The 26,130-nt window shown below is 43.4% G+C and overlaps 1 protein-coding gene across 1 annotated transcript in view; it reads left to right on the top strand.

Annotated features, from left to right (window-relative positions):
- LOC137349432 (zinc finger protein 229-like) overlaps positions 1 to 26,130 on the top strand; it is a 188,127-nt gene that overhangs the window by 13,148 nt on the left and 148,849 nt on the right. Inside the window, exon 3 of the mRNA XM_068014953.1 lies at positions 25,155 to 25,498. Coding sequence (XP_067871054.1) covers positions 25,155 to 25,498 — 344 coding nt within the window. The remainder of the gene's footprint in view (positions 1 to 25,154; positions 25,499 to 26,130) is intronic.

The following is a 26,130-nucleotide window of genomic DNA, read 5'->3' on the forward strand; positions in this document are numbered from 1 at the left end:
CCCATAGGTTTGAAGAACGAAAGATAACTATTTTTCCACAAACCTGAATTGTTCGCGACCTTCACCCACTCACACATTCACATACAGAAACACAAGGATAGATAAATAGAAAGGAAAAGGTAAGATGGACTTAAAATCCCAACTGATGTAAGATTTTGTGGTTTGCAAGAACCTGCTGAATTATCTCTGGAGGGATGTCTTTTCAAAGGTCCAGGCCTGGATGTTTGTCGTCTTGAACTTGTTGAAGTGTTGCAGACTTCTGGTTTACTTCTGCTGATGAGGAATTCAACGTCACCTTGCAATTTCAATTTCTCTCTGCCTCAATGTTCAAAGATGGTTGGAAACTGTTTTTGCAGGCAGGGCACCTTTGCTCAGCTGGTCAACCTCACAGCTTCTCTGGCTGGAAGTATGGCCTTCAGTCTCTCTCTATCTCTCTCTTTAGGAAAAAAAAGTCTGAGCTTGATTTCAGTCATGTCACCAAAGAATACTCTCCCCTGCAGGGTTCATACAATGTCTTTGTGCACCATTGTTAAAAATGGGGTTTGAAGATGGCTCATGTTATGACTGAAGTGGGAGTAATGTACTGCCATTCAGTTCCATTGCTCCACAGGTCATAGAATATTATTAAAGTTTCCCACTTACTAGAAATTAGCCAAATTCAACACTTTATTAACCTCCAGAATTAAGTGCACCAGGTATCTTTAAACAGCAACAAATTAACTATTAATAAACTAAATCTTAAATAATATTGTGATAAATCGATGTCTGAATAAACTTTATAACTTCTTATTTCTCCTGACCCTCATGCACACACATTCAAAACCAACAGTTAACCAGTTTTAAAATTATGCTTTAAATTAGAATTGTTTCTTTGGAATAAATAAATATCTGGGTTGTATGTCTTGGTGGGTTACGTTGCTGGCTTGGTGAGGTGTCCCAGAGTCGAATAGTCAGATGCCACTTGAATTCTCCAGGCGAGATTGATGTACAGTTTGTAATGGATAGGCATTCAAGGCACTTCGGCTGCAGCAGGTCTCACACAGATCTTTCAATAAGGAGTATAGCAACAGCTTTATTTGAATTTTGAATTAGCGGTCTGACAGTAGAAACGTTACTGAGTTTCCAGAACTCCCAGAAACACAAAAAGCAACTGTAAGTTACTCCTTTGGCAGAGACTTCTTAGTGATTGTATGTTTAAAAAAAGGAATTTGCTACATCCAACAATGCAAAGATACCTTTCCAGGGGTCTTTTCCTCTTTTGGTAAAACACAGCCGATAGGCCAATGTAGATTTTCTGCTGAGAGAGACAAATCCTTCCTTCAAGAGAGCATGCTTCTCTGGTCCGCCAGATCAAACTGGTTCTAGCCAGTCTTGACGCAAAGTCAAACTGATACAATACGGCATGTGACTTCTTTCTCTTGCTGTTGCTGAGGAACAGGCTTGCAGCTTGCACACACGATTCCCAGTGAGACAAACAGGTCTCAGTCTTAAAGGCACACAGACCCGCTTAGTTTTAAAACAGAGAAAAAAAACACTCCCATGATATTCATCATGATATCAGGGTGTTAGGTCGAGCTTATTACTTTGGCTTTTGAATCCACAGTCTCCCTCTCTGCCAGGGTCTTTGGTAACTCAATTGGTAAAGAGAAGAGTGCTTTGCTTTGAATTCCCAGGGCTGGACCAGATGTGATGATGGGTGTTGGTCTCCAACTGGCCAGATGTATTTTGTATTACAGGAGCAGAGTTACCTGACCCCTACACAATCTTGTCTGCAGCAATGTATCCATGTTTTGGAGTTTAAATCACCAGTTCATTTTCTTATATTTCAGAACAGCTCCAGTTCATTTCATTTTTCATCCTTGCTCCTGTGAGGTTAAAAACTGAATCTGGCTGGGTTCAGTTCTACACTAACTGGTTCCCCTCTCCCCTGAAGGTGCTGACTCTGACTCGGTTCAGTTCTACACTCATTCGTTCCCCTCTCCCTCATCCTCTGTAGGTGCTGACTCTGACTTGGTTCAGTTCTACACTCACCAGTTCCCCTCTCCCCTGAAGGTGCTGACTCTGACAGGGTTCAGTTCGACACTCATTTGTTCCCCTCTCCCTCCTCCTCTGAAGGTGCTGACTCTGATTGGGTTCAGTTCTACTCTCACTGGTTCCCTTTCTCTCCTCCCCTGAAGGTGCTGACTCTGTCTTGGTTCAGTTCTGCACTCACTGGTTCCTCTCTCTCTCCTCCCCTGAAAGTGCTGCCTCTGACTGTATTCAGTTCTACAGTCACTGGTTTACTTTCTCACCTCCCCTGAAGGTGCTGACTCTGGCTGGGTTCAGTTCTACAGTCACTGGTTTACTTTCTCACCTCCCCTGAAGGTGCTGACTCTGGCTGGGTTCAGTTCTACACTCGCTGGTTCCCCTTTCTCTCATCCACTGAAGGTGCTGACTCTGACTGGGTTCAGTTCTACACTCACTGCTTCGCCCCTCTCTTTGGTAATGCCAGCATTTGTTGTCTATCTCAAATTGCCATTGAGAAGGTAGTGGTGAACCACTTTCTTGAACCGCTGCTGTCTATCTGGGGTAGATGCATCCACAGTGCTGTTAGGAAGGGAGTTCCAGGTTTTTGACCCAGCGTCAGTGAAGGAACAGTGATATAGTTCCAAGTCAGTATGGTGTGTGTCTTGGAAGGGAACTTGCATGTAAAGGTATGCCCATGCGTCTGTTGCTCTTGTCCATCTAGGTGGTAGAGTTCACGGGTTCAGAAGGTGCTGTTGGAGGAGGTTTGGTGAGTTGCTGCAGTGCATCTTCTAACTGGTACACTGCTGCCACTGTATGCTGGTGGTGGATGCAGTGAATGTTTCAGGTGGTGCTTGAGGTGGTGATCAAGCGGGCTGCTTTGTCCTGGATGGTGTCAAGCTTCTTGAGTGTTGTTGGAGCTGCACCCATCCAGGCAAGTGGACAGTATTCCATCACACTTCTGACTTGTACCTTATAGATGGTGGACAGGCATTAGGGAGTCAGGAGGTGAGTTACTCACCACAGGTTTCAGCCTCTGACCTGTTCTTGTAGCCACAATATTTATTTGACTGCTGCAGTTAATTTTCTGGTCAATGGTAACCGGCAGGATATTGGTGGTGGGAGATTCAGTAATGGTAATGCTCTTGAATGTCAAGGGAAGCTGGTCAGATTCCCGTTTGTTGGAGACTTTGTTGCCTGGCACTTGTGTTGCACAGATGTAACAGGGTTTGGTCCTTGGGTCACAACTATTTACACTATATATTAATGACTTGGATGCAGGGATAGAAGGTACTATAGCCAAATTTGCAGATGACACTAAAATAGGTGGGATAGTAAGTTGCAATGAAGAAAGAAGAAATTTAGAAATGGATATGGATAGGTTAGGTGAAAGGGCCAAAATTTGGCAGATGGAGTTTAACGTGGGTAAGTGTGAGGTTATCCATTTTGGTTGGAAAAATAGAAAGGCAAATTATTATCTAAATGGAGAGAAACGTCAGATTGCTTCGGTGCAGAGGGATCTGGGTGTCCTCGTGCATGAATTGCAGAAAGCTAGTACTCAGGTGCAGCAGGTGATAAGGAAGGCAAGTGGAATTTTGGCATTTATTGCTGAAGTAATAGAGTATACAAGGAGAGAAGTGTTGCTGCAACTGTCCAAGGCATTAGTGAGACCGCAACTGGAGTAATGTGGACAGTTTTGGTCCCCTTACTTGAGGAGGGATGTAGTTGCATTGGAGGCAGTTCAGAGGAGGTTCACTAGATTGATTCCAGGGATGAGGGGTTTGTCTTATGAAGAGAGATTGAGCAGTTTAGGCCTTTACTCTCTAGAGTTTAGAAGAATGAGAGGAAATCTAATTGAGGTATATAAGATGATTAAGGGGATTGACAAAGTAGATGTAGAGAGGATGTTTCCTCTTGTGGGCCAATGCAGAATGAAAGGTTTAGGATAAGGGTAGCAGATTTAAAAGAGAGATAAGGAGAAATTACTTCTCTGAAAGGGTTGTGAGTCTTTGCAATTCACTACCCCAGAGTGCGGTGGATGCCGGGACATTGAGTAAATTTAAGGAGGAGATAGACATTTTTAATTAGTAATGGGTTGAAGGGTTATGGAGAACGGGCAGGAAAGTGGAGTTGAGGCCGAGATGAGATCAGCCATGATCGTATTGAATGGTGGAGCAGGCTCGAGGGGCTGAATTGCCTACTCCTGCTCCCAGTTCTTATGTTCTTAAATGTTACTTGGGAGTGGACTGTAAGAAAGCTGGGTTTCAGTATAATGACAAATACATGGAGAGGAATCAGAGGAATCCTTACTAAGGAACGGTCCGGGGTTTTTCCTGCCTGTGTAGTTCGAGGGATGAATAATGCCTGATTCCCCGAACTGTCTTACATTGAACCCAATTTGAAACAAGATAGATTCTGTTTCCACAATTGAGAGAGACAAAAGCAGCCATTAGAGAAGCTAAGATACAAGTTCAACATAACTCCACTTCACTTCAATTCTATCTCTCTGGAAATGAACTTCATTTGCTTCTTTTATGCCGTATTAACCTGTATTGCTACTTTATTGGTCTGTGTATCTGGACCTCGATCCCTTTGCTCCTCCTCCCCATTTAGACTCTTATTTTCCAAGTAATATGTGTCCTCCTTATTCTTCCTCCCAAAATGCATCACAGCACATTTATCTAGATTGACATTCATTTGCCAATTGCAGTCCCATTCTGCAAGTTTACTGATGCCTTTGTGTATTTTTGTCACAATTTTCCTCAGGAGTAACTCTATCTCCCAATTTGGTATCATCCACAAATTTTGTTATTGTACTTACTCCTGAGTCTAAATCGTTTATGTAAATGGTGAACGACAGTGGTCCCAGCACCGATCCCTGTTTCAAAGAAAGAGATGCTTGTATGACCTATCAGCTGGAAAGACTAGGCCTTTTTGAGTTGTGCCTCACAGAAAGGGACAGACTGCAATTTGAACGCCAAGGAGACAATCTCTCTGTCTCTATCTCCAGCAAAATCCCAGGGAACCCACGGTCGTAGCTTAGACTTCAAGACTACAGACAAAGCCCCTCTTCAGCCTTCTGGTACTGGAGAAACAAGTCTGGAATTGTGCACGTGGCCCCAGCCAGGACTCCCAGACCTTAGCTTCAATTAAGGACATTACAACCCAGTATTTGCATTCCATTTATTAGCAACTTTACTTCAAACTCCTTCTGTATCTGTGCCTATTGCATGTATGCGAACATGGATGTGTCAGATATTTTAGTCATTTTAACCAGTTTAGAGTGATAAGGTTAATAAACTTACATCTTTCTTGTTGAAGCTCATTTGTAATTATATACAAGGAACAGTGAGCAAGTGCTCACCGAGGTGGTAAGCTAAAAATCACTCTGTTTAAAATGATAAACCCTGTTATGGCCAAACCAGAGAAGGGGTGAGAGGAGAGCCTGAGACCCCTTCCTCACCTGGTCGTAACAAGCACCTGAATATTATCAGCCTTTGAATGTGGAAAGATAAATATTTGTCTGTTCTGTCTGACAGGACAACAACCTCCCCTTCATAGACACATGATCCTGATTGTGAGGTGACGGTGTGTCCAGGAGCATGATGGTGAACATAGTGTGTGTTGTTATTTTATTGATAATCTTAAGCTCAAGAAATTAAACCAGCCCCAGGAGTGAACTGAAGCCCTTCAATTAAACATGAAATTTAATTTGGAGCAAATCAAATCTGGGATTGTCTTTCTCACACATGGATGTTGACATGGTCCATGTTATCGGGGCTGGTGCAACTGGACAGGTCCAGACCCAGCAGTGACAGGACAGGACAGGCCCACTGGGAGGAGATATAAAACCGAATGAAACTTAAATGTAGCATTTTCATTTTTAAATTAATTTTACAATGAGACTCAGTGGATATTTCCTGTCGGGTTACCTTTCCGCTGAAGGGAGGGTAAAGGTTTTCACATCACCAATCACATCAACGTTCACTATATTGAATAACAGTTTGGGGAATTGGGCATCATTCACCCCTAGATCTACATTGTCAGGATACTGAAACCCAGCTTTCTTACAGTCCACTCCTGGAGGCCCCACTCACTGAGCCGAGAACTTCAGCAGGGTCAGTGGTGGAGTTCCACAGCAGGAGTGATCACAGAGTAACTGTCAGGATCACCCCACCGTGGATACTCCGGGTTGTGTATTTTTAGTTATCCTGCTGTCTAACACTCACACATCAATAAAACACTGAATTCCTGGAAACACACTGCAGGTCCTTCTTTATCTGGAGATTGAATGTCTGTTGTATAATTGTACCAGCAGTTAACAAGCTCCTGTAAACTCCTCCGTCTGCTATTTTAATACAGACTTTAACCAAGTTATTTTAAACAGATATATTTTAAATGAGTTAACACCTGCTTTAAAATGGTAGACTCGGGACTGTCACACAAACACATGAAAGTTTTGTGGAATAATTACCACAGTCATTTTCAGACTGGAAACTTAAACCTGCCGTTTCACTTTCAGTCAGGAACAGATCCCAGTTTTACACCAATCTCTGATTTGACAGCACGTTTCCAGCATTCACTGTTGTTCTTCCTGACTCTAAACACAGTTGTAAAGGAGCCTTCTGTTCCGTTCCCCCGAGCTCTGAACATGGAAGAGAGCGGCTGGGACACATTTCTTACAGGCCTCAGCATTAACCCACACGGGGACTTTGCTGTCAGTGAAGAGAGATGAGAAAGACCAAAGTGCCGTTTGTCCCTCTCAGTGTGATCCTGAAGGACTGTGTTCAGGCTGAAGTTCTGTTCCTGCTGTATGATCCTCCCCCAGATTGTCCTTTCTGAGCTCCAGCCAGGTGATGCTAAACACTCAGGTGGGAAAGACAACAAATCTACAACAATGTGTTTAAAACAAAGTTGATTTGTTTCACATTTATCCAGAATATTAAACTCCAACCAAGTTACAGGGATTATTCACATCAGCAGAAACAAACACTAATTGTCATCATAGAAACATAGAAAAGTTATGGCACAGAAGGAGGCCATTCAGCCCATCATATCCACACGGGCCATGAAGAGTTAACCAGCCTCATCCCACTTTCCAGCTCTTGGTCTGTAGCCTCGTAGGTTACAGCTCCTCAATTGCATATCCAAGTACTTTTTAAATGTGATGAGGGTTCTGCCTCTATCACCCTTTCAGGCAGTGAGTTCCAGACACCAAACCCCCAAACCTCTGGGTGAAAAGATTTCTCAACTGTCTTCCAATCCTTTTCCAATTACTTTAAATCTATGTCCTCTGGTTATTGACCTCTCTGATAATGGAAATATCTCCTTCCTATCCACTCTATCTCAGCCCCTCATAATTTTATACACCTCAGCCTCCTCTGTTCCAAAGAAAACAACCCTAGCCTAACCAATCTTTCCTCACAGCTAAAATTCTCCAATCCTGGCAACATCCTTGTAAATCTCTCTGTACAAGTCAGGAGTGTGATGGAATACTCTCCACTTGCCTGGATGGCGCAGCTCCAGCAACACACAAGAAGCTTGACACCATCCAGGACAAAGTAGCTCGCTTGATTGGCACCCCATCTACAAACATTCACTGCCTCCACCACTGATGCACAGTGGTAGCAGTGTGTACCATCCACAAGATGCACTGCATCTTAGACAGCACCTTCCAAGCCCGCGACCTCTACCAACTAGAAGGACAAGGGCAGCAGATGTATGGGAATACCACCACCTGAAAATTCCCATCCAAGTCACACACCATCCTGACTTGGAACTATATCGCCATTCCTTCATTGTCGCTGGGTCAAAATCCTGGAACTCCCTTCCTAATAGCACTGTGGATATACCTACCCAACATGGACTGCAGCAGTTCAAGAAGACAGTTCACCACCACCTACTCAAGGGCAATTAGGGATGGGCAATAAATGCTGGCCTGGCCAGCGATGCCCACATCCCATGAATAAATTTCAAAAAAACCCTCTCTCATGCAATCACATTCTTCCTGCAACGCAGTGACCAGAAATGCACCCAATATTCCATCTGTGGCCTAATCAGTGTTTTATACAGTTCCAGTATATGCTCCCAGTTCTCATATCCGATGCCTCATCCAATAAAAGCAAGCATCACGTATGCCTTCTTAACCATCTTATATACCTGTCCAGCCACATTCAGGAATTTGTAGACGTGCACTCCAAGGTCCCTCTGTTTCTCTATACCTCTCAGCAGCTCCATTTATTGTGTATTCTCTTGCTTTTTGGCCCTTACCAGATGCATTACCTCACACTTCTCCAGATTGAATTCCATTTACCATTTTCTGCCTCCCTGACCAGTCCATTGATATCTTCCTGCAGTCTTCAGCTTTCACCACACTGTCAACCACATGGTCACTTTTTGTCTCATCTGTAAATTTCTTCATCATGCTTCCTCTATTTAAGACTAAATCATTGACATATTCCACAAAAAAAACAAGCCCTGTGGAACCCCACTGGAAACAGGCATGATTCAGTACTGGATGTGATTAATGGCAGCAACAGCAGAATCCAAACCTGCCATTGTATGTGAACTCGCTGGTGTGTCAGAAGGTGGGATGAAGTAATGAATCCCTTCCCACACTTGAAGCAGATGAACACCCTCTCCCCAGCATGAGTGCATTTGTGTTTCAGTAAATCCTTTTTACTTTTAAATCTCTTCTCACAGTCAGAACATTGAAATGGATGGTTATCAGTGTGAACAAATTGGTGTTCGTTGAGTTGGGATGACTGAGTGAATCTCTTCCCCCACACTGAGCAGGTGAATGGCCTCTCCACAGTGTGAACTGGCTGGTGTGTCAGCAGGTTGGATAACTGACCGACTCCCTTCCCCCACACTGAGCAGGTGAACGGCCTCTCCCCAGTGTGAACTGGCTGGTGTGTCAGCAGGTTGGATAACTGACCGAATCACTTCCCACACTCAGAGCAGGTGAACGGCCTCTCCCCAGTGTGATTGCATCAATGAACTTCCAGCCGGGATGGGGAATTGAATTCCCTCCCACAGTCCCCACATTTCCACCGTTTCTCTGTGGTGTGGGTGTCCTTGTATCTCTCCAGGTTCGTCCTCACACAGAACACATGTGCTGTTTCTCCCCACAGTGAATGGTGTGATGTTTTTTCAGTCTGTGTAACTGGTTAAAGCTCTTTCCACAGTCAGTCACTGGAACACTCTCACTCGGGTATGTGTGTCTAAGTACTTTTCCAGTCACACTGATGTTTGAAATCTTTTCGCTCATTCAGAACAGACAAACATTTCTCCTTCCACATTCAAAAGCCGACGATATGCAGGCCCTGATGAAGTGAGTGACGCTGTTAGATCTGGACATGATTTTTAGCTTGAAGTTCCTATTTGTAAATCCTCCCATTCTTATCCCTTGTAAGTCTCACATTGGAAATTGCTGGGCCTGACTGGACTCAAAAGTATTCGGGGTGAAAACCAGCAGCTGCTCCTCCATCTCCATTCCAGATCAAACTGATACAACAAATAAGACTTACACAGGAGGTCAGGGATGGACTTCCACATCCAGCATCCACCACGATGCAATCGGCTCTTACTTGGTCTGATTATGTTTCTTGACTCAGTTCTGTGAGCAATGCCTGCAATAAAACAAAAGCAAAATACTGTGGATGCTGGAAATCTGAAATAAAAGGAGAAAATGCTGGAAATACTCAGCAGGTCGGGCAGCATCTGTGCAGCAAAACAGAGTTAAATTTTCAGGCACATCGAGCCGCCGGAGAATGCAGCCTGGAACTCAGAGTGGGAGAAGGAGGAAGAATGAGGAGAGACAATATAGTCCAACACTCACAGAAACCTACAATCCACCGACATTACCGGGATAGGGAGACAGAGTTTAGAAACACTCAGCAACACGACTCCAGTAAAACATCCCAGGAGGCAAAGGGGGAGCAGTGTGTGTACCTGCCCTGATATCCCCCTCCCCAGGCCTGTCAGTCAAACCCCCTATGCCACGACTCAGCCTAGCACCTTCCTGCATCTTGAGCCAGTCCTACCCAGGTGTGGCCCAGTCCAAGGGGAGTCTTTGTGGAACCAGAGAGTGTGGGAGGGGGGACCTCCTGCCCTGTGCTGTGTCCCAAATGTTTCCTCCCTCCCTCCCCTCCCCCAGGCCCCTTTATAACTGAGCTCAGTTTCCTTTGAAGTTTTTTTAAAATTATTGATTCATGGGATGTGGGTGTCGCTGGCTAGGCCTGCATTTATTGTCCATCCTTCCTTAAATAAGGAGACCAAAGCTGCGCAATTGAATGAATCTATTTCACTCATAGATGTTGAAATGCTTGTTCCACGCCCACAGGGTTTCATCTGTTTAAAACCACAACAGAGAAGGACCAGTTTACTCCTGGAGTTTGAAAGAAATTAGCTTTCAAAATTAGGCAGATTTTCGGCCAATGAGGGTAATGTAAGATTTGATGAGATAAGGGTGTTTTATACCCGCTTCTAAGGTGGCAACAGACTTGGCACCAAACAGCTTGTTGTGAATTGACTTTATTGAGATAAAGGTAAGGGCAAGTTTAAGTTTTCAGACATACCATAGTCACAAACTCAGACAGTAATTAACAGTCCAACAGATACTACTTGCATTAGAGACTGGACGGCAGAGCCACAACTCTTTCTCTTGCAGTTTTTGGTCTTCAAGTTTTTGGTCCCTCTCTCTCTTGTTCAAAATTCTCTGTCGTACAGTATCAAAGACAGGACTCCTTCTATCCTGGCAGCTTTCCTGTTAACCCTCCCCTCTCCCAATCAGTCTTATATTAAAGGATGCCTTTCTTAACCAACCAAGGATTGTTTTGTATTGGTTGCAAACCTTCCGAATTTGCACAAGTAGTACCCTTTTGTGTCGACTACTTTATCTCAATGCTTTTACATTTCAAGGATGCCTTTCTCATTACAAGGCAAATCTACACAGAAGCTGTTTTCACTGTCGGCTCTCAGGGTCTCACCCTTTCGCTGCAATTAAGCATTTTAATACTTGACATAATCTCCCAGAATCCCTCTTCCTTGACATCTTGTCCATACTGTGCCCTTTTTCCTATGATTTTCCACTCTACCACACTACAAAGAAGGGTCTAATAAATCTAAATGTTATTTTATGATAATAAGTTAGTCGTTATTTTATAATAGCTGGATTTTAACAATTAGTTCTCTGGTTAGTAATGTTTAGTAACCTAATAATTTTACAGTAATCCAGGCTCAACCCCGCCCCTCATTCACTCCGATTGGTTGGAGGACCAACCATCTCCTTGGTCCTTCAGCCCCACCCTGCTCTTCCTATTGGTTGGAGATTACGTCAATCACCCAGGCAGTCAGGGTGTCTGTAAATGGAGGAGAAATAACTCAGTATTTTTGGATAATAAAAGCAAAATACTGCGGATTCTGGAAATCTGAAATAAAAACAAGAAATGCTGGAACCACTCAACAGGTCTGGCAGCATCTGTGAAAAGAGAAGCAGAGTTAACGTTTTGGGTCAGTGACCCTTCTTCGGATTTACATCCTGTTCTCCACCCCCCACCCTTCTCCCTCCCCCTTGGTTTTGTTCCATAACACTCAGAAAAAAATTATCTTGGTCAAAAAAAATGACTCAATGAGAAGGATGACCCAACTGTGGTTAACAAAGGTTGTCAAGGAGAGTATCCAATCAAAAACTAAGACATACAAAGCAGCGAAAACTAATGGTAGGCCAGAGGTTTGGGAATTTTTAGGAACCAGCAGAGGGATGACGAAAAAGCTAATAAAGAGGGGGAAAATTAATTATTAAAGTAAATTGACAAGAAATATAAAAACAAACAGCAAGAGCTTCTATGGGTATATAAAAAGAAAGAGAGTAGCTAAAGTGAGTGTGGGACCCTTGGAGGATGTGACTGGAGAATTGATAACAGAGAACAGGGAAATGGCAGATAATTTACACCAATATTTTGCATCAGTCTTCACTGTGGAGGACACGATAAACATCCCACAGATATCAGATAAGCAGAAGCTAATGTGAGGAAAGATCTTGTAACAGCCTTTATCACGAGGGACAAAGTATTTGACAAACTAATGGGACTAAAGGCAGACAAGTTGCCAGGACCTGATGGCCTACATCCAAGGGTTTTAAAGGAAGTGGCTGCAGAGATAGTGGAGGCATTGGTTAAAATATTCCAGAACTCATTGGATTCCTGGTGGGTCCCAGCAGATTGGAAAACTGTTAATGTGACGCCCCTGCTCAAGAAGGGAGGGAGACAAAAAGCAGGAAACTATAGGCCAGTCAGCGCCTAACATTGATCGTTGGGAAAATGCTAGAGTCCATTATTAAGGAAGAAATAGCAGGACATTTAGAAAAGCTTAACACAATGAAACAGAGTCGGCATGGTTTTGTGAAAGGGAAATCATGTTTGACAAATTTGCTTGAGTTCTTTGAGGATATAACAAGCAGAGTTGACAAAGGGGAACTGGTAGGTGTAGTATATTTAGATTTCCAGAAGGCATTCGATAAGGTGATACATAAAAGATTATTGCACACGATAGGAGCTCACGGTATTGGGGGTAATGTATTAGCATGGATTGAAGATTGGTTAACGCACAAAAGACAGAGAGTCAGGATTAATGGGTCTTTTTCAGGTTGGAAATATGTACCGAGTAGAGTGCCACAAGGATCAGTCCTCGGCATCAATTATTTACTATTTTTATTATTGACTTGGAGGAGGGGGCAGAGTATAATCTATCCAAATTTGCTGACAATACAAAAATAGGTGGGCGGGGGGATGTTGTGATGAGGACATAAGGAATCTGCAAGGGGATATAGATAGGTTGAGTCAGTGGGCAATAACATGGCAGATGGAGTTTAATGTAGGAAAGTGTGAGGGCCTGCACTTTGATAGTGTAGGGGGAAAATTGTGGTCGATGCAGCTAAATAGATATATACACAGATACACATACATACAAGATGAAAATATAGCCACATATTGTTACAAAATGGAGCATTTACCAAAGGCACTGTGGGTTAAAGAATGGTATTGCTAGCTTAACCAAGGAGGGCCCCTCATCTGAGTGCATAAGACAGCTGAAAGCTACCCGAAGCAACTAGGAATGCAGGCCTGACAGAGGTAGAAAGATTCATTGTGAAGACTCAAGGACAGTTGATAAGGGGGCCTGGTAAACATCCTGAGATGATCAGGGGCGTACCATGAGCTATCCCCACAACCACATGATACCTAATTAGTCATTTTATTGGTAATGAATGTAATGTATGTAATCAATAACCGTTATGATTAGATTGTGTCCAGCCGGGATGGGCTGAGTAACTGTATATCTGTTGTGGATTTTCCTTTGTTCAGTGGAGAAGCGCGTGGTAAACCCAACGTCTTACTCCCCACCAGTGTAGAATAAACCTTTTGACCATTGGAACAGACCTGAGTGGTTTATTTTAGTCAATTTCACTCTAATAATTGGTGTAGTCGGCAGGATAAGGTGTAGGTCAGCTCTTCCTTAACCCCCCTATCCCAATCACCCAGTCTGAGCCTGAATTAAGAGGACTTAGTCCCCCGTGACAGCCAGGATCAAGTGGGTGAAGGTAACTAAGGGGCCAAGGGGGAGTTGGCCGGAGCCTCATTCCGATTTTGGGATGAACAGGATATCAAAGAGCACCCACCATCGAAAAAGTACCGGATGAGTATGGTTATTCATTCTTCCCGGGACCGGATAGTAGTGTTCAGCGACTAGGATATCCAAATTGTAGAGCGGTCTGAACAGTCACCAAACCATGGTTGGCAGCTTGTTAGAACACGTTATCGGGTATTGTATGAGTTACCATAAGTTTGTTGTAAAGTTGTGACAGGCTTGTGACCTGATAGTTGACAGAGTTGGTAGTTCACGACAAGTCACACCGGAGTTGATAGACGGACCTCTGAGAGTGGACAGTTGGTAGTTCACTACAAGTCGCAGACCTCTGAGAGTAAATAGTTCACTACAAGTCATGCTGGGGTTAGCTACTACAAGTCACAGGTCTCTGAGAGTAGACTGACAGGCGGACCTCTGAGAGTGGACAGTTATTAGTCTATTACAAGTCACGCTGGGGATAGTTACTACAAGTCACGGACCTCTGAGAGTAGACTAAAAAAAACGGTGCGGATCCTACTCAAGTATGGCCAATGAAAAAGCAGAACTCAAGTGGGGATCAGAGTGCTATTTGGCAGTTCAGAACAAGAAACTTATCGATAAGATGGCTAAATCTAATTAGAATCCCCATGACCCTGCCGCAAAACAAAGGGAGTGGTGATAAAAAGAAAAGCTAAGTTTATGGCAGTGTGACAGTTTAAGTGGCAGTGGCAGTGTAAGTTTATGGCAGGGTGGCACAGTGGCGCAGTGGTTAGCACTGCAGCCTCACAGCTCCAGCGACCCGGGTTCAATTCTGGGTACTGCCTGTGTGGAGTTTGCAAGTTCTCCCTGTGACTGCGTGGGTTTCCGCCGGGTGCTCTGGTTTCCTCCCACAAGCCAAAAGACTTGCAGGTTGGTAGGTAAATTGGCCATTATAAATTGCCCCTAGTATAGGTAGGTGGTAGGGAAATATAGGGACAGGTGGGGATGTGGTAGGAATATGGGATTAGTGTAGGATTAGTATAAATGGGTTGTTGATGGTCGGCACAGACACGGTGGGCCAAAGGGCCTGTTTCAGTGCTGTGTCTCTAAACTAAACTAAACTACATTTTAGAGTAAAAACAAGTTACTGTGTATTTGATTCGAATGTGTGAATGTTGGAAGTGTCCACGAATGAATTGAGTGTCCCTGGGATGTACAGCTTGTGTTCTGTAGAACTTGTGTTCTGTAGAACTGACTGTCGTTAACACTTTGTTGTCTGGCTTTAACGTTGAAAGCATGAGTCTATTACGTTTTTTGGAGTTGAATGAGTGTGAAAAGTGATTGTTGAGTGTGTTCATTTCAATTTAAGGTTGTGAACCCAGGAATGGGATATAAACTTGAATTATATTTTAAGTTAAAGTTTTATTTTTATTTTTAAAGTTGGTTTTGGAACTGTGAAAAGGCAATGAACAATTTTCTCAGAGATAAGCTGCAGTCTTGAAGGTCTGAAGATGTCTGGCAGAAATCCAATTTGAAGTTTAAAACACTGCTTTAATTGAAAACTCTGCTATTGCTTTATTTTGCAGTCTAAACTTGAAGACATGTTTTACTGACTGTTTTTAAGTGGCAAATGTCAAAAAAATTGGACATTGTTTTAAGGGAGAGAAGGATAAACAAAGGAGATTATGGGAAAGATTAAAGTTTGTGTTAGGAGCTGGTGTTAAATCTTTTGTTGTAAGAATGTTAAATAACTTTTTCTTTAGTTTTTGGTTTTATTACAGTCATTTGAAAAGACGCCTGAAGAAAGAACAAGAAAACTGACGTAATTTACCTTTTTTTAAAAAAAAACACGTGCTATTCTGTTCTGTGTGCAGTCAATATGTATTATAAAGTTAATAAGTCTGAATTAAATTTATACTGTTAAGGTTAACTAACCTGTTAAGTTGAAGAAAACTTTTAAATGTTTATTGACATGAACCGGAAATTGGAATCATCTTGGAGTTTAATCTAAAATGCTGTCTTTCCTGATGGAGATCGTTTCCTTTGAAGTTGATAATGTTACTAAAGATTTTGTTGTTTTAAAATCCTAAGGATATCAAAAAATCGTTTAAAATGGAGTTTAGTTCTTTTCGATAAGGAAAACAAAAGTTACCTAAGCAGCTGAGAATGCTTTGCTCCGCCCCCTTGGAGACAAGCAAAGAAATTAACCTTGCTACAGCTATCCTTATCAATGAGACAAAGTGCTTGAGAAGGAGGGATAGTTGCAAGCACTTCTGTCTTTAATGCAAAAAAAAATGCAATATCCCAAGTCTGGGCATAAGAAATTGGAATCGATAAACAAAATTAAATTGATATGAGTGGTTATTTAAAGCACTCAAAGGGAAATTTACTGTTATTTGAATTTGGAATAATCTGAGATGTCAAAATTCCAGTTTAATCTAGCAAGTTATTTAAAGAATTAAAATGTCATCTAAGGTTAAAAAAAACAAACAATATACAGTAATGCCTGGAATCAAACGGAAATGTTTGATTTCTGTTTTAAGGAATTATGAATATTAATTGTAAAGGTTCTCCAGGGCTCAAAATGAAATAGAATTATAATTAATGGGAATTGGCAATCAGATCTGGTTGATGCAAGAGCTAATAAAGGAATTCTGGGGACAAACGAATGGTGAAATTAGAATTCAAACAGCCAAATTAATATAGTGTGAAATTTCCAAGAAGCCTAGAATTTTCCAGTGAAAGTCAGGAAAGTGTAGATAAGACTGATAATTGATAGTTTTCTCTTGGAGATATGAGTTTTTAAGAGAGCTACATTTGAAAGTCTGGTCATATGTGGCATGACACTGGGATACCAGTGTAGGTGTGCAGATGTGATTTGCTGCATGCAGAGCAACTAACATGCAAAATGCATGGTGAAATGCACTGACAAACGGGTCTCAGACATGTTTACTGACTTGAGAAACAGCATGGCATGAAATGGTTAATGCAGCCAGTACGGTGAGACAACTCACATAGAGAAAATTACTTTCTAATAATCAGGATATATTAAATACCTTAGTAATAACAGGAAGGGCAATGAGGTTGCCAGGGGATGTCGTAGCAAGTAGTGAGGAAATAGGACCCGCAAGAGAAAGGGTTAAAAGATTTTTGAAGGAGTTGTGCAGACAACTGCACAAGGTGAAGCAGGAGGTTCTATAGAAACATGAAAGAGGAACAGACAAAGGTGCCTGTTGTGGGAGACAAAGTAATGGTAAAGGGAAGGGCTGATGGAAGCATTGGTTCCAACTGAAGGTATATAAAGACAACAGCAAATGACAGACTCCGAAATAAACACCACCTGGTACGCAAAGAGATACCGGGAATGGAAGAATACACTTGAGAATGGACTACTCGGGGGCTGGGAATAATGGTAGTATTGATAGGCATTTGGATTATTATTAGATGGGTTACTAACTGAGTAAGGATTGTGGGGAACGAAGCTCGAGCACGAATGCTAATTTCGAAAGAGTAGAGATGATAAGAATATAAATTAACTCTTGGATTCCCTAGGACGTGTTTGGTCCCCAAAGGTAGACATGCATCCCTCATCAGGGGATACTCACAACATGGACAAGTACTAACACCTGGTGACCACCAGGGCAGTGTGTTTAAATTACAGATATAACCACTGGTGGCGAATGGGAAGGAACCGGACTGCAGTGGCTGTGGGGCTTGATGCTAATATCCAGAGAGGAAGAACAAAGACCCGGTAAAGGATGCACAACGGATTAATGAAAGGAGTATTAATATGGACTATATGAACTATGGGGCATTGCACAACATGTTGGATGGGAAGTGTATAACGGCGAGTAAAGATCAAAATAGGGACTGAACCTACTCGAATGCATGGCTGACAGTGAATCTGGGCAAAGATGCAGTATGTGTACGGTGTTCCACAGATGACCGTGCTAACTGCGTGACCAGACAGAAAGGGGAAGGGGTAACTGAGAGCTGTGTCTTTGGAATTGTTTGTGCCCCTCCCATTGGGCAACTGATGATAAGGAAATTTGAAAGGAACATGGATGTGTGTGGGTACATCGAGCCCAGGGGAAGCGTTGTATGATAATGTAAAACATGAAATTGTGCCTGTGTTGATCAATGTCTCAGGTATCCGGATGCCAGAGTATTGTTCAGAACAGGCTAAGACTGTGTATAGTCTGTTAGCCACTGTAATAGTGCGACAAGCTGCTGATGCCACAGGGGCCACAAGGATAAGGGGGCGTAACCCATTTCATAGATACAAGAGGAAAAAAATATTAAATGATGACGTTACAGGGATCAATACTTGGACTTCTTTAATCAATTCTTTAGCTAAACAAGAGATAAACGAGAATGTGGAACAACTCCGGAGGGTTATAAGGGAGCTCATAATTCAAGCTGAGGGGGGTTCAATCAAACGGTCTGGGGCAGAGAACAATGGCAATACAATTAGATGGGATAGCGGTGCTGGAGGCCCATGCCAAGACCATTAATCACTTAGGATGACGGACCGGGCAGGGACAATTGTGCCACACTTATAGGCTGTGGATGGTGGAACAAATGAGACACAACCTCGATCAGCTCCAAAGGGGGGAGGTACCAGATTGGATCGACAGGGCAATACCTCCCTTCGATATTATCTGACAGAGACTTTGCAAGGTCGGGGTACCATGGAAATGGAAAGTACTGCGTTTCCACCACTGAAACATCATACTGCTATGGAAGTTGACGCTGTCCCATACCATACCCAGACTTCTGTTTTACCCCTCAACAACCAGTCACTATAGGACGAGCCCGGATAGTTTATATCCAACAGCTGGGGCTGAAAACCATTAATGTAACTGATCAGCTCCATGATCACCTCCAGGATTATAAAGAGTCAGAGCAAACCCCAATCTCACACCGAGATGAGGAACTGAGGGGATTACAGGACAAAGTACGCCACTCAGTGAAGCTTTACCATCAGTTAAAAAGAAAGTAAAAGGTTCTCAAGGAAAATACTGAACAGGAACTTCGAAGTACAAGCTGGTGGGAAAGAGTTTGGGATTGGTGGATGAACGTCAATATTCACCCTTGGATCAGGATACTATCACACATGTTGGTGGGAGTGCAATTGCTACTGGCTCTCACCTGGGGAATATTGGCTTGTAGATCATGCGGATGATATACTAAGCAAAAGAAAGCAAAGGCTTTGGTAAAGGAACAACACAGGAGGTTAACCTCAAAGGGACACAATCATTTGGGACATATTGAATTGATTTAAGTGACTGGGATTCCTGAAATCACGTGACTGGCCAGCACGTAGAGGCAGGGAATACTGGGTGGGGTTAATACGGGGATAATAAAGTCGGTATGTCGGTTAGCAGAACTAGGGATAGTCCTTTACTGAAAGAGTGGATTGTAGGGGGGAAATTGTGGCCGATGCAGCTAAATAGATATATACACAGATATTCAGACATACAAGATGAAAATATAGCCACACATTGTTACAAAATGGAGCATTTGCCCAAAGCACTGTGGAATCAGTTAACAAACGGCATTGCTAGCCGAACCAAGGAGGACCCCTCATGTCAGTGCATACGACAGCTGACAGCTACTCTACACAACTAGGAATGCAGGCCTGATAAAGGTGGAAAGATTCATTGTGAAGACTCAATAATAGTCGACAAGGGGGTTTGGTAAACATCCTGAGATGGTCAGGGGAGTACCATGAGCTATCCCCACAACCACATGATACCTAATTAGTCATTTTATTGGTAGTGAATGCAATGTATGTAATCAATAACCGTTATGATTGGATTGTGTCCAGCTGGGATGGGCTGAGTAACTGTATATCTGTTGTGGATTTTCCTTTGTTCAGTGGAGAAGCGCATGGTAAACCCAGCGTCTTACTCTCCACCATGTAAAATAAACCTTTTGACGATTGGAACAGACCTGAACATTGAGTGGTTCATTTTAGTTAAGTCTAATCTAACAATAGGTAGAATCAAAAGGCAGACTATTATTTAAATGGAGAGAGACTCCAAAAAGTGCAGCACAGAGGGATCTGGGTGTTCTTGTGCAAGAAACACAAAAAGTTAGCATGCAGGTGCAGCAAGTAATTAAGAAGGCAAATGGAATTTTGGCCTTTATTGCTAGGGGGTTGGAGTTTAAAAATAGGGAAGTTTTATTGCAACTGTACAGGGTGTTGGTGAGGCTACACCTGCAGTACTGCGTACAGTTTTGGTCTCCATATTTAAGAAAAGATATACTGACATTGGAGGCAGTTCAAAAGAGATTCACTAGGCTGATTCTTGGGATGAAGGGGTTGACTTATCAAAAACAGCTAAACCGGTTAGGCCTTAATTCATTAGAGTTTAGGAGAACGAGGGGTGATCTTATTGAAACATACAAGATTCTGAGGGGGCTTGACAGGGTAGATGTTGAGAAGATGTTTCCACTAGTGGGGGAATCTCGAACCAGTGGACATAGTTACAGATTAAGGGACACTCATTTAAAACTGAGATGCAAAGGAATTTCTTCTCTCAGAGGGTAGTGAATGTCTGGAATTCTCTACCCCAGAGAGTTGTGGAGGCTAGCTCATTGAAAGTATTTCAAGAGGCAGTAGATAGATTTTCGAAATATCAGCGAGTTGAGGGCTATGAGGAGCTGGCACAAAAGAGGAATTGAAGTCTGGGGCAGATCAGCCGTGATCTTATTGAATGGCGGGTCAGGCTTGAGGGGCCAAATGGCCTACTCCTGCTCCTATTTCTTATGTTCTTATGTACTCTGGACTTGGTCCTTCCCTTGCGATTCTCAGTATGAACCGCATGAGATGTGTTTTGAGATGGGATGTCCCAGCTCTCAACCTTTAAAGGACAAGGAGAGGAGCTGTTGGGCTGAGGGGCCTTTCTTTTTGACACCACTGCAGTGCCTTGTAACCAAACTCTGTGAGCTCATTATGGGCTGGGTGTGTTTGATGGGACAGTGTAGAGGGAGCTTACTCTGTATCTAACCCATGCTGTACCTGCCCTGGGGGTGTTTGATGCGACAATGTAGAGAGAGCTTTACTCTGTATCCCAGCCAGAATCAGCGCCTTCAGGAGCGAAACGTAAGGATAAATAGGAATAGGAGTAGGCTACATGCCCCTTTGAGTCTGTTCCGCCACTCAGTAACATCGTGGCTGCTCTTCCACCTCAACACTACTCTCCTGCACTATCCCCATATTCCTTGACATCCTTAGTATGCAAGAATCTATCAATCTCTGTTTTGATTATACTCAATAACTGCACATCCACAGCCTTCTGGGGTAGAGAATTTTAATCCTTTTGGGGAAAACAACTTTCATCATCATACCTGCCCTTTAATCTCCTCTCTCCTCACTATCCAAGGCCCCAAACACTCCTTTCAGGTGAAGCGGCGATTTACTTGTACTTCTTTCAATTTAGTATACTGTATTCGCTGATCAAAATGCAGTCTCCTCCACATTGGTGAGACCAAATGCAGATTGGCTAATCGCTTGGTGTAACACCTCCGCTCAGTCCAAAAGCATGACCCCGAGCTTTCGGTTGCTTGCCATTTCAACACTCCCCCCTGCTCTCATGCCAACATTTCTGCCTTTGACCTGCTCCAGTGTTCCAGTGAACATCAACACAAGCTCGAGGAGCAGCACCTGATCTTTCAATTAGGCACTCTACCGCCTTGCGGACTGAACATTGAGCTCAATAACTTCAGAGCATGACTGGCCTTTTTTTATATTTTATTTTTTAACCATGTGCCTGCTTTTCATGTAGTCATGTAGCTGCTCATTATTCTACTATTAACAGTCTCTCTGATCTAATGCTTTGCCTTTCACCACAAGCATTAGCACATTTGCCAGAGGACAGCTTTGTTATTTTCAAAGCAAAATACTGTGGATGCTGGAAATCTGAAATAAAAACATGAAATGCTGGAACCACTCAGCAGGTCTGGCAGCATCTGTGGAAAGAGAAGCAGAGTTAACGTTTCGGGTCAGTGACCCTTCATCGGAACTGACAAATATTAGAAAAGTCACAGGCTATAAGCAAGTGAGGTGGGGGTGGGGCAAGAGATAACAAAGGAGGTCTAGATTGGACCAGGCCACATAGCTGACCAAAAGGTCACGGAGCAAAGGCAAACAATATGTTAATGGTGTGTTGAAAGACAAAGCATTAGTAAAGATTAGGTGTGAATACACTGAATATTCAACAGCAGCAAGTGCAAACCTGAAAAAAAAACAGTGGTTAAGCAAACTGAACAAACTAAGATAAAATGAAATAAATGCAAAAAAAAGATTGTAAAAAATGTAAAAAAGAATGTAAAAAAAAAGGAAGAAAAAATAACTAAAAATGAAAGTAAAATGGGGGGCTGTCATGCTCTGAAATTATTGAACTCAATGTTCAGTCCGGCAGGCTGTAGTGTGCCTAATCGGTAGATGAGATGCTGTTCCTCGAGCTTGCGTTGATGTTCACTGGAACACTGCAGCAATCCCAGGACAGAGATGTGAGTATGAGAGCAGGGGGAAGTGTTGAAATGGCAAGCAACCGGAAGCTCAGGGTCCTGCTTGCGGACTGAGCGGAGATGTTCCGCAAAGCGGTCACCCAGTCTGCGCTTGGTCTCCCCAATATAGAGGAGAACACACTATGAGTCCACAGCTTTGTTATTTAATCACCCTCTGCCCTATCAAACACCTTCCCCTTTGTTCTCTCCCTCACCCCCTCCCCTTCACTTGCTTAAAAGCTAATTCTTTTCTCACCTTAGCCAGTTCTGATGAAAGGTCACAGACCTGAATCGTTAACTTTACTTCTCTCTCCACAGATGCTGCCAGACCTGCTGAGTATTTTCAGCACTTTTTGTTTTGATTTCATCATATCAGCTCAGCATAACCTTCTCAAGGGCAAGTCGGGATGGGCAACAAATTATTCATTTTATATGTTTCAATAGATCAACTCAAATTCGTCAAACACGAAGGAATATCGGCCTCTTCTATTTAATCTCTCCTCATAGGACGGTCTTAGAAACAGAGTGACTTCGTTGCATTCCCTCTCAGAAAAGTATATCCGATGTGATATTAATCAAATCCAGATCTGAATCTTACAGAGGGTTTATGTATTTGTCTTTCTGTATGGGTTATTTAATAATTTCGTGACAATCCGATCACGGAGTATCACTTTTCATCACAATTGTGTATGCCAATGGCGGGTCTACTACCCAGCATTCCCAGCGGAAGTGAAAATGCCTTATTCACTCGACAGGACTCGAGAGCGGGTCCGTATCTGGAGCATGCGCAGTGTCAGTGTGATCAGCGTGCTGGAGACGCTTTTGCAGTGGGTGAGAGTCGGCGGGGCGCGGGGGAGGAATGGAGCCGACGAGGAGGCTTCAGAAACACCCGGTGAAGGCCGCAAGCCCTTAGTAAGGGGCTCTGGGTCCCGTGTTTGTAATGAGCGGGGCGGCAGCTGCGGGGCTTCTCCCGGTGACAGGCCCTGTTTGAAACTAATAATAAATTAAAAGGAGGGACGACGTTCCCCGATTGAAGGGAGACCAGGAATATCCAGGAACAAAAACCAAAAACAGTGACGGACTGAGGGGGGAGGAGATTGTGGGCGCAGGGGAGGAATTGGAGCCGTGAGTGGGCTGGGAATCTTCATAAACGCCGAATAAGAGGCCACAGGCCCCGTGTTTACCCAGTGGTGTCAGGCCTGGGGGAGCGGGGGCACTAGCCGCCATCTTGGACAGGGCGCAAGTGCAGCCATCTTGGTGAGGGCACAGTGTGTGGGCAGGGCTTCGGGGTCTCTGTTCCCAACCGGGTCCTAGTGTCCGGGTGCTGGATAATCCTGGACAGCAGGGTTTTACGCAGCTTAACCCAGTAACAGGCTGCATGTTATTTTTGCAGTCTAGAGGAGTTCCTGGACCTTGTATATATTCAATGTGAGAGGGTACAGTCCCATGCTCTGGATCGTTGGTTGCTTTGTGTGGAGTGTGGTAGATAAGTAGGAGGATCTGGCCCTGGCCCTGGCCCTGCCCCTGCACTTGGGCCTGGTTACCACAGCGATGTGGAAATCCAGGATGTGCGGGGACCATGTTGGGGGTGGGGATGTCACTGTGGTCGCCGGCCTCCTTTCCGTGGTCTTGTCTATGCCCGGATGGCCCTTGAGAGAAAGCACGCTTGATACTTTCTGCGTCTGGTGAGCACCTGGTCTCACAAACACTGGTAACAACAGTTGGGAAGGTTCCCTTTGCTTTAGGCACTTTACAGCCTTCTGAACTCAACATTGAGTTCAACAGTTTCAGACTATAAACTCTGAAATAAATTTTCATTTTTTTTAACCATGTGCTATTCTGAAACTTGTTTTTCATGTTTTTGCTTTCTGACAGAGCTGTTTATTATTCTGCCATTAACACTGTCTGTCTGGACCAATGTTTTGTCTTTTACTAGAACTTTTGCCTTTTGCTCCATCACATCTTTGTCATTTAATCTCTCCTGCCCTATCACAGACCTTCCCTTTTGTTGTTCTACCCCCTCCATCCAACTTTCACTTGCTCAAAGCTTTTACATTTCCGTCCTTTGTCTGTCCTAATGAAAGATCATCGACTTGAAACTTTAACTCCATTTCTCTCTCCACAGATGCTGCCAGACCTGCTAAGTATTTCCAGCAATTCTAGTTTTAACTTCAGATTTCCAGCATCTGCAGCATTTTGATTTTATTCCTTTTGCTTTTGTTGGGACTTTGTTGCTGATTTTGGCTTCTTTTACTTTGAATGGGTCACATGTTTGGGGGGAACAAGAGAGGAAAGAATGGTCCATAGAAACTAGAATTGTCTGTTCTGAATTTCTATCCTGGACTGACCGTGTTGACTTTTGTAAACTCCTTCTACAGGGTTTTGGAAGGAGCGGATTTGCAGATGAGAAACTCAAACCAAACATCACATCAAGATCTGACAGAGTCACTCAATTCATCAGGACCTGAATATAATCGGTCCATAGAAACAGCTTTAACCAGTTACACAGCCTGAAATAACATCGCACCATTCACAGCGGGGAGAAACTGTACACGTGTTCTGTGTGTGGACAAGGCTTCAACTGATCATCCAACCTGGAGAGACACAAGAACACCCTCACCATGGAGAAACCATGGAAATGTGGGGACTGTGGGAAGGGATTCAAATACCCATCCCGGCTGGATGCTCATCGACGCAGTCACACTGGAGAGAGGCCATTCACCTGCTCTGTGTGTGGGAAAGGATACACTCAATCATCCCACCTCACTGAACATCAACTTTTTCACACTGATAAGAGACCTTTTAAATGCTCTGACTGTGAGAAGAGCTTTAAAAGCAGAAATGATCTGATGAGACACCAGCGAGTTCACACTGGGGAATGGCCGTTCACCTGCTCCATGTGTGGGAAGGGATTCTCTCAGTCATCTGATCTGCGAACACACCAGAGAGTTCATACTGGGGAGAGACCGTTCACCTGCTCTGTGTGTGGGAACAGATTTACTCATTCATGCACCCTGCAGAGACACCAGCGAGTTCACACTGGCGAGAGGCCATTCACCTGCTCCATGTGTGGGAAGGGATTCATTCAGTCATCTGCCCTGGTGATACACCAGCGAGTTCACACTGGGGAGAGGTCATTCAGCTGCACTGAATGTGGGAAGGGATTTGCTCAGTTAGCACATCTCCAGACCCACCAGCGAGTTCACACTGGGGAGAGGCCGTTCAATTGCACTGAGTGTGGGAAACGATTTGCTCAGTCATCAAACCTGCTGTCACACCAGCGAGTTCACACTGGGGAGAGGCCATTCACCTGCTCTGTGTGTGGGAAGGGATTCACTCTATCATCCCACCTGCTGATACACCAGCGAGTTCACAACTGACTGCGGGGGTTGAATTCTGCTGTTATTGCTGCTGTTAATAACATCCAATATAGCTTTCCTGCTACTTTCAGGATTCAATTTAATCCAACAAGGGTGACTTGTCCGTGACCACAACAAATCACTATGGGTACAGGTATATATTAGTTATAATTGTAGCAGATTTATTAAGTAATTTATATTCAGAGCAAAGAAGTAATACTAACAAAGACAATAGTCACAGAGAAATGTGAAATTGCCAAAACAAGCAGCAAACCTGAGGATTGGGAGCAGTTTAGAATTCAGCAAAGGAGGACAAAGGGATTGATTAAGAAGGGGAAAATGGAGTATGAGAGTAAGCTTGTAGAGAGCATAAAAAACTGACTGTAAAAGCTTCTATAGATATGTGAAGAGAAAAAGATTAGTGAAGACAAATGTGGGTCCCTTACAGTCAGAAACAGAGAATTTATAATGGGGAACAAAGAAATGGCAGACCAATTAAATACATACTTTGGTTCTGTCTTCACAAAGGAGGACACAAATATCATACCAGAAATGTTGGGGAACATAGGGTCTAGTGAGAAGGAGGAACTGTATGAAATCAGTATTAGTAGGGAAATGGTGTTAGGGAAATTGATGGGATTGAAGG

Source organism: Heterodontus francisci, chromosome 34, assembly GCF_036365525.1.
Source record: "Heterodontus francisci isolate sHetFra1 chromosome 34, sHetFra1.hap1, whole genome shotgun sequence".
NCBI lineage: Eukaryota > Metazoa > Chordata > Chondrichthyes > Heterodontiformes > Heterodontidae > Heterodontus > Heterodontus francisci.